General features: G+C 50.9%; 1 protein-coding gene across 1 annotated transcript in view; it reads right to left on the bottom strand.

Moving 5' to 3' along the window:
- Positions 1–1,464: 1,464 nt before the first annotated feature.
- Positions 1,465–9,806, bottom strand: part of DGLUCY (D-glutamate cyclase) — a 55,407-nt gene continuing 47,065 nt past the window's right edge. The window contains 2 exon segments of the mRNA XM_011373179.2: positions 1,465–1,614; positions 7,195–7,346. Of these exon segments, the coding sequence (XP_011371481.1) occupies positions 1,465–1,614; positions 7,195–7,346 (302 nt within the window).

Genomic DNA, 9,806 nt, shown 5'->3' with positions numbered 1-9,806 from the left:
TTTTCTCTCTTCTAGCCATCAAGACTTCAAAAATTCCAGGGTCCCCTCTCAACCAGAGGCCCCCATTACATGGAACTCTGCAGTCTCAAATCAGGGACAAAAATCGTTAAGTAGAGGAGACCCGGCCAGTGAAGCTTAGAGCTGGGGTGGGTTAAAGGGACGGTGAGAAGTGGCAGCTGGAGCTCATTACGGTGGGTGTACCAGCCCTGATGCCACGCCAGCAGAACAGACTGCAGGTGGGGACGCCCCACCAGAATGACAAAAGGAAGTATGGACAGTCCCAACCTCAGTTGCTTCTGGCCAGGGGCTTCACATAGCCCTGTGTAGGGAGCACGGGGAGTTAACCCCAGGTTATTTTACTGTGCACTTAGGTTTGACTGTGGATTGTAATTTCTATAGCATGTGTTCTAGACTTTACAACTGATGCCCCTTCAAGAATCAAACTAGACATGTTTAAGAAAATAAAACTAAGCAGCCTCCATAAATATCTGGGGCCCTAGCTGGGAAACAGGAATGCCCCATGGGGATGAGCCCGCCGTCACTCAGCAGTGAGCCAGCACACGGTGCTGTACTGGTCCAATACGTGAGTGTGATGGGATGTGGTCAGTGACTCTGCTTCTGATTTCATTGGGAAATGTGCGGTGGGAGGTCGTGAAGGAGATAAGGACAAGCTGGCTAGCGCTGTCCAGGAAGGAGGCCTCTGTGAGTGACCTAAGTCCCGGACCATCCTGACCCACCCCTGGGCTCCAGAAGTATGGCCACCCTCCCATGAAGAGAAGGCAAAGCGCCTGGCCCCAGTCCGGGGGTGAGCAGATGGGGAGGAGGAGGAGGAAGTGTCAGGCTCTGTGGTGGGTCTCAGGAGGCACAGGGGGGTGAGAAGCCGGCGGGGTGGCAGGGATGGTGAGAAGTGTAAGGCTGAGGGGTCTTTTGCCTAAGTAAACAAAATGTTGTTTAAAAAAGAGAGCATTTCAAAGGCATAAATGTTTTGCTATCAGCGGTGAGTAAACCTTTAGTAAAGTCCCAGAGCTTCATAAAAATATATTACACGTTTGTACATTTTACTATTTCTTAATTAGCCTGGGGGATTGTTCATGGCCCTGGTAACGCCTACTCTTTTGACTGCCTGGTAGTTCATTGCTCAATGGTGTCTACAAGTGATCCGCCAGAAGACTCCTGGGGCAGGCCACGTGGGTGGCCTAAGGAGCCAGGGTGAAGGAGGGTTGAAATCAAAAGCTCTAGACCCTTACGAATAAAAGCAAAAACTGGAAACCCCAGAGAAACTTTTCCTTGGCCCGCATGCACTACTGCCTCCCAGGAATGGGCATGCAGGCTCTCAGCCAGCGTGGAGCACGCTGCTCACCCCGGGCTGGTGTTTATTTGCAAGGCTGTTGTAAAAAAAGGATCGAGATCCCTTGATCCAGGTGTGGCCATCCGGGACTCACTCCCCATGCTTGTAATGTCAGCTCACACGGGCACCTCGGTGACATCCAACAGCTTCTGGGTCACCTGGGCGTGGGTACGGTGGAAGGGCAGCCCATCCACCTCCATGGCCACGTTGCCTGAGACGCCACTCCGGACTCTGTGCCGTACCAGGATGCCCAACGTTTTCTCTTCCTAGAAAAAAAGGAGGCAGAGATCGAAGTCGTAAGGAAGAAGAAAAAAAACACATGAGGAAGAACATTTGACTTGATACGGCCTCTTTTTTCAAAAATAAACTTTTGGTTAAAAATACTAATGGCCTTGGAAGGCACTTAATGAGAAAAGCTACATCAGGCCTCAGTGGGCCACAAACCCACTCCGCAGAAGCAGCCACTTTGAACAGTTTGGGCTGTTTCTTCTAGTTATCTTCATGTAACTAATATGCTTTTTATGGAAACCTGCATTTTCTTAACAAACACGAAAGACTCCTTTTACAGGTGCGGTGTGGGCTATTTCCTGCTGACCTCTCCCCTGCCCGGCTCTGAATTAGACCTGGCCTTTGTGTCAGGAAGGCCCCCATTTCTCCTGAGACCCTCCAACAAGAACTGGCTGGCCACCTGTGGGGCACATGCCAAGCCCTGCAGCTGTCACCCTCTAAATATTCCCTGGGGTGGATGTGGGAGCATCTGGAGGGAGCGAGCAAAGCCATTGAAGAAATGCAGCCCCTCCTAATGCTGCAGCGCAGGGCATCTGTCTGTGCCTCAGTGACCTCATCTGCATAATGGGGAGGTTCATGATAATGATACTAATAATTATGCCATTTTTAGAGGGTTGTCGTGAGGATTAAATGAGATAATGCAAGTAGATCGCCTAGCATGCTCCTTGGCACACAGAAGGTGCTCACGAAGCGAAGCGGATTATTACTGGCAGGGCTGGGTCCCTGGCGTTTAGCCCAGAACTTTCTTAAGTGCTGTGATTCCCTTCCTACTCTTTCCCTCCAAAAAAAAAGGCGCCAAAGAACCACGCGTTTAAGCTACTAATGTGTCTGTCGCAGCTGAATAGCTCTGGTCTCCCTGAGGAAGGTGGATCTTAGGTAAAGACAAAAGGAGAAAAGAGAGGATGGTGCAGAAGTTAACTTCTGAGGGGCAGAAGTTAAACACATCCTCCGCCTCTTCTTCCTTCACAGAAAAGAGGGGTTGAGAGGAGGGGACCAGGGAATCCCGACAGGAAGACGGGACGTATCTCAGAAGGGTCCTCACCTTCCTGCTCGGACGTTTGCTAATTCATTCGCTCACCCATGGAAGTTTTATTGAGCACCTGCTACGTGCCAGGCCCTGAACCAGGGACACGGTCGTGACTGGGACAGGGTCTCTGCCCCGGGGGGTTCACGGATTAGATGAGTGCCCAGGTAGGCACAGTCCATGGCATCACAGCATAGAGCACGGCACCCCATCCCCTTTACTAGAGAAGCTCAAGGAAGACTTTCGGGAGGAGGGACAACTAAGACCACAGGTGACAAAAGAGTGGGAATGAGCCAAGTGCGGGGCTATGAGGAGCACTGCCTGACAACAATGGTGAAAGCGTTGGCAAGTGTCACCTGGAGAACTGTCTCTGCTCAGCTGGCCTGAGAGCCTGCCTTCCCATTCTGCCCTGGCAGCCAGGTCCGGGGGAGGCACGAGAGATTTCCAGAGAGCTGTTTGTCCACTAGCCCCGTCCTGGGAGCCACCCAACCCAGAATGGCATTTCCCGCCTTTTGTTTGGGCTTTATTACCCCATTTCTCCTCTCCATCGAGTCATATCCTTTCTTTATGGGGAATGCTTCTGGGACCATTGGGCCACTTCCTCCCAGCACACTGTCTGCCCCCACCATCTGGATCCCTCTGGGTCCCAGGGAGGGCCTTGGAGTCCTCAGGGTACACGTGATCAGTCAATGAGAACTGGCTGGCACTCGGCCTCTAAGAGCCATAGTCATCAGCTGGACTGGCAGTAACCGCCTGCAAATTTCCAGGCATCACCATCTGCAAGGAAGCCTCGCCAAGCGGAGGTGCTGGTGGTGGGGAGAGAATTGACCAGGGCATGGCTAGGGGCAGGGTGACTGAAGGCTGCTATGCCAGTCCAGGCTGAGACGGTGGGACAGGAGCGTAGGGACAGGGGACCGAAGTGAGGCAGAGTGAACTGGGCTTGGGGCCTTGCTCATTGTGAATGGGGAAAGAGGCCCCAGGATGACATCGGGCTTAGAGGCTGAGTGTGTGGGTGGCCGCTATTGGTTCACATGGGGAGCATGGCAGGCTGATAGTCAGGGGTAGGCGATGTTGCTGTGCAAAGTGGGTAGGAGAAGTTGGAGCTGTTCTGTACTGTGATCTTGGTGACAGCTGCACATATATATACATATGTGTAACATATGTATACATACACATATATATGTATACATACATATGTAAAAATTCATCCACTGTACACTTAAAATTTATATACTTCATGTCAGTTATACCTCAGCAAAAAAGTTATGGAAAAAAAAAGTGGAGCGAGATGAAAATGCTGAAATAGAATGACAGCCCAGGATGACATGCTTCTGCCTCTCATCCAGCCATTCATCCATATCCTCCCATCCATCAGTCTGTTCACCCATTCATCTCCTCACCCGCCCGTCCATACAGCCAGCCAGCCAGCCAACAGTCCCTCTGGCCCTCTGTCCATCCATCCATCCATCCATTTGTCCATGCGTCCATCCATCCATCTGTCCATCCATCCTTAGTCCTTCTCATAAGGTGTCATCAGTCAGCTCTTGGTCCCTGACAAGGTCTGGGGACTGCTCTTCAGCCATTTGCTTGCCTTTGAGTAAAACCCCAGGGCACAGCCAAGGGCCACCATGGGCAGGGTGTGGCCACCTTGTCTGGGCTCCTAAGCACAGTGCCTACTCCTGCTATAGTTATGATCAGACTCCTAAGAATTGTCCCTAAATATGGGAGGCCCTACATACGAGCAACTCAGAGAGCAGAGATGAGGGCCATTTCTCTGCCCCTAACCAACCAAGCTTCACCATCATCTCAGGCTACCGCTCTGCCCAGCATCTCCTAATGACACGAGGACCCCCAAGGAGTGACTCACAGAGCTCTAGTATGGACATTCTAGTTATTCTCCTGAACACTAAACCACATCATGTCCCTGCACCTTTGCTTATGTGGGTCTTGCTGCCTGGAAGGCCCTTCCCACTCTTCCTTAACTAGCTGTTTCTATCCTGCTCTCACCCTCTAAGACCCAGCTGAGTGCCGCCTCCTCCAGGCAGCCTTTCTTGAGCTCTCTGAATGAACTATGTGCCCATTCTCTGTGTCTCCACGGCAGCTTGCTGTGCACACTTGCATCCTGGCTCCTGAAGTCACCTCTCCTGTATCGTCTCCCTGAGGATCCTGAGTCCCTTCTGCAGGGGCCAGGTCTGACCCCTCACTATCTCCCAGAGCAAGGGTGGGCCTGGCCCCAAGGAGGGGCTCAACAAACATATCTTTGTACTTTTGCTTTAAAAATGTTCCTTTTTATTTTCTTTATAAGGGCGGTGCTGTATTAATACATTTATGGGCAGAAATGCAAAAGGAGAGTTTTCCGTCCTGGAGGGTAAGTGTCTGGGCCGTGTGAGTGTGTTTCGCTGGGTTCATTCTTCTGTGTTTGTGTGAATCAGGGCTCATCTGTGAGGCAGCGCCCTGAGTGGGTTTTTTTTCTTTTTTTCCAGTCCAGATCCGGGACATGCAAAGAAAGCACAGAGGCCCTTTCCTCTAGGGAAGACCACTTCCCCTGAAAATGTCACTTCAGCCTCATAAGCCCCACCTCTCCCCGTCCCTCATGCAGGGCACCCTGGCATGACCAGGAACCAGGAAACTCCTGAGCCACGTTGGGAAAAGCTGAGAACATGGAGTCAGAGATACCCATCCATCCATCCACCCATCCACTCATCCATCATCCACCCACCCACTCACCCATCCATCATCTACCCATCCACTCATCCATCATCCACCTACTCACCCACCCACCCATCTATCCAACAAGGATTTACCTCCTCACAGGGCCAGGCAGCTGAGATGAACAAGCTTTTCTTACACTGAACTAAAATCTGCTCTTGTAACCTCTGCCTTCTGGCTTGCTTTTGTGCCTCAAGTGACTGAGGGGGTTGCCCGTCCTCCACCCCCAGGAAGCCATTAAGATGCGTGAGGCCTCAGGCCCCCCAGCCTTCTCTCCACACCAAACACCCCAGCTCCCTCCACTGCTTCTTAAGGTGTTTCTAGCCCATCCACCCTGCTGCCTGTCCTGCTTCCTGCCCATCCTCAGGAGAGAGTGAAGCTCTGGTGAAGCTGTCAACTCACAGGTGAAGTCACTTCTGACCTGGGATTTAGATGTAAACTCAGGGCTTTGGCCCCAACTTCCATGATCCAAACTACTCTGGAAAATCCTCCCAGAAGGTGCCCCATTAAGAGACTGACACGTCACCAGCTTCTCTCCCAGGTGGGCAGTCCCAGCTGACCACGCGAGAGCCTGGGAACTGAGGCCCGAGGAAGGAATGGCAGAGTCTCCTGCTCAGGCTCTGGCGCTGGGGGCAGAACTGCAGGCACCGTTGCCAGCGCCGGCCTTCTATCCTGGGCTTTCCCTGAACGTGTGTGAGTTCACATAATTTAGACCTACACGTGAGATGCTTGCTCTCCCTCTGCATCTGTCTACTGCAGGCTGCCTAAGACTGCACAGAGCCCCTCGGATTGCTGGCTCTGCAGTCAGAAGAGCTCACGGAGGCCACCAGTGGGGCTTAGAGTCCCTTGCTCAAAGCCCTCCCGTGTCACTTCTCGGCCAGACCCCTCAGTGAGGGAGCCACGGTTTCCTTGGATCACACTAACCTGATCTCCCTCTGCTCAGGGGCTCTTAATAGCCCCAGACTACCGGGAGAATCCAATAAAACCACGTATCCTTGCCCAGAAAAATCCATGTGTGGAACAATTCTGCAAACTGTTTCAGAGAACTGATGGACGCCCTCTCCGTGGACCCTGGGGTCAGAAGCCCTCCTCTACTCCTACCACACTCATGGCCCGCTGCCCTCCGCCTCAGAAGCAGCCCCCCCAAACCAGCACTAAGCTTGTCCTCCTCTCCCAGCTTCTGTTCCCATCATCCCTCCTGCCAGGAAGGCTTCCCTTCTTCTGGGTTTACTCCTTCCAGCCTCCAGCCCCCAGGATCCTCTTCCCACCTTAGCCCCTACATCTTAGCACTTTGTGGGATGGCCAACTGCCCCTTGTGAGATATTAGTGTAAACTCCTTGGAAAGGGATGACAAGGACACCCCCAGCGACCAGTATGAAGTGGGTCAGATACAGGTGTACCTCGTTTTACTGCTCTGTGCTTTATTGCATTTCACAGGTGTTGCATTTTTTTTAAAAAACTGAAGACAAGACCTTCCACTAGCAAAAAGATTACCACTTACTCTCCGTGTGGTGGTCTGCACTGAACCGGCAATACCTTTGAGGTGTGCCTGCATTCGCTTCTTCCAACAACAACGCCAATGGGCCCCATTTTACAGACAGAGGAAATGGGGTTCAGAGAGGTTAAGCAACTTGCCCAAAGTCAAACTAGAAGGAAAATAGTCATTTATAGCAGGACTTCCATAATTTAGGATCACTAATAGGTCAAAGGTCACCCAATCCAGTCCATCTCGTGCCAGCCCTTGGCTTATGGCTTAGAATGCTAGGCCTACGCCTCATCCAGGAAAAAAGCTGCACCCACGGGAGTGGCCTGTGGGGTCTGTTACCTTAGTGACAGATGGGAGCGCCTAAGTCCAGCTCTGGTCCTCAGGTGCTCTGGAGGGCCCGACTGCCTTCCTCAAGTAACGTCCATGGACCTCACATGAGTTCAGGATGTACAGAGCACAGGCCAAGGCATTGCCTCCCCAGTTAGAAACACCTAGAACAAAGAAACGTTTCAATGTAGAACTGGAAAAGTCATGTGGTCCATCACCCTGCCTCTCAGCATCATGGCAAAGAACGGTCCCAAGCCCAGTGGCACCGTGGAACTTATCAGAAACACAAATTCTGGAACTTATCAGAAACACAAATTCTTGGGCTGCGACCCAGACCTATTTAATCAGACACTCGGCAGGGGCATGGCGGGGCATGCTGAATTGAATAAGCCCTCCAGGTGATTCCGATTCAAGTTAAAGTTTGAGAAGCATTGCTCTAAACCGTCTGGGTTATGTACTGTTAACCGCCATCAGAGAAAAAGATTCAGGCTGTAACCCTAGGAAGCCATCCCAGAGCTCTGCCTGTGGCTGCCCTGAATGCCCATGCTGCACGGACGGCTGTCCTCAGAGCTGGGTTAACATGCTGTGTGGCATCACCTCTCGGGCTGGAAGATCACTCCTAAGGTAGCCTCGCTTCCCCTCCTCACTCATCAGCCAGCCCCAAAGGGGGATTTCCCAGTTTGGGAGCTACCTCACTAGCTCTTCTCTGAAACCTGCTTGAGTTCTCCATTCGGTCGAAGAAGGGTTGATTCAGGACCTGGTAAGCTCTAGGTGCTGGGGGATCACAAAAGGAAGAGAAGCTCCGAACCAGGGGAGAGAGGGACAGTGCACAAGGCCAACCACAGGGTGGGACGATTTGCGAATGAGATGTTCGCAAAGAATCATGGGAGCACCAAGAAGGGGCGCTCATTCTTACTGGGGGAGGGAAGATTCACAGGAAAGGGTCATTTAAAATGCGCCGGGTAGGCTGGGTAGAATTTGCCAGAGGAAAGGTGAAGGTGGAAAAAATCTAAATATTCAGTGAGTACAAAGGCACATGGCATGAAAATACAAGACATATATCAGAATACTGTGGGTGAAGACCACGTGATGCTAATGCTGTATTTCACGGATTCTAAGATGCGCTTTTTTTTTTTTTTAACATTTACATCTCCGAAATTGAGGTGCATCTTACAATCAATCGTATCCTAAGTTATAATGGGCAGTGTTTTCCTTTTGTAGTGGTACATAAAATAATGGTAATTCCTGTCATCGATGGCATCTTACAGTCAATGGAGTAGAGTAACCTGTTCCGGTTGCATACTTACAGTGTGTGGCACTGTTCTAATGCCTTGCATGGATTAGCCCCCTCAGTCCTTACAGCAAGCCTGTGAGGTATAGGTATTATTATTATCTTCATTCACAAAACTGGGAAACAGACTAGAGGGATTAAGTTCTTGCTCAAGGTCACACAGCTAGTAAGTGGTGGACCTGAGATGTGTATTCAGGATGCTGCTTCCAGAGCTCACGCTCTTAAAAAGAATGTTTTTTTAAAACTTTCATTTGTGGTAAAACAACAACAACGAACCACAGACCATAGAACTGACCCTCTTAACCACTTTCAGGGGTGCAGCTCAGTAGCGTTAATTACATCCACCTTGTCGTACGACTCCGGAGCTCACGCTCAACCTCCATGCAAATGTGGAAAATGAAAACATATTTGGGAAGTAACGTTAAAGGGAAAGAGAAGTATTTAAAGTGCAAGTTTACCAGGTTTACCAGAAATTACATAAAATGGGTATATATCGAGTCTGAGAATTAGAAGCCAACTTGCAAATCTAAAAATGCTGATTGTATTATGTTGAGATGATGGTATTTTTGTCCCTTTGCATTGACCGTCACTACCTGCCTTTTGAAAATGTCTAAAGTAATGTTGTTACATCAGCTTTTCAATGAAAAAAATTAAACCTATGCTGTATTTGAGCAATGACAATGGCCATGCATGGCTGGATCATGGGGTACATAGTGGGGATTGGGGAGATGAGACTGAGAGGGAGCCCCAGACCAAGAAATGGAAATGAACTTGAGGCCACATGCAGGGGCCCTGCTCTGGGTAGCCCTGTGTGACCTAAGTCCCACTGCAAACTTTGATGTCTATGCTGGCTTGGGATGCAGGTGACAAACAGGAAGGGACAGCACACCATTAGGGCCAGAGCGCCACTGGCTTGTGGACCGTGTGGTGGTTTCTTCTCTCTTCCCACTTCAGTCGTACCTGCCTGACTGTAGCTGGACCTGGCAAGTTGCAGACTTGCCCGGGGCTGCCTTTATCCCTGGTGTCAGAAGCCAAGGATGGAGCTGGACAGGGCTGCTGTGCTTTCTAATTCACTCTCCTGGGAGACGCCCTGCTTGCCCATTGCCCCCTTGTGTCCATTCATCCCAGAACAAGAGTAGCAAATCTGCTGTGACCACCCAGCCCAGGGCCAGCCAGGACGCCTTGATAAAGGTTTCCTCTAATGCTCGCAGAGACCCGCTTTCTGGGTGAGGACAGCGAAGCTTGGGAATAAGAGCTGCCATCTGCCTGATTCCATACTCTTGAAAGACAAATCCTTGGTCTTTCTTGTCTACCCTGAGCTGAAGGAACACAC

Source organism: Pteropus vampyrus, unplaced genomic scaffold (assembly GCF_000151845.1).
Source record: "Pteropus vampyrus isolate Shadow unplaced genomic scaffold, Pvam_2.0 Scaffold219, whole genome shotgun sequence".
Lineage (NCBI taxonomy): Eukaryota > Metazoa > Chordata > Mammalia > Chiroptera > Pteropodidae > Pteropus > Pteropus vampyrus.
This window is presented reverse-complemented; position numbering and strand designations above follow the sequence as displayed.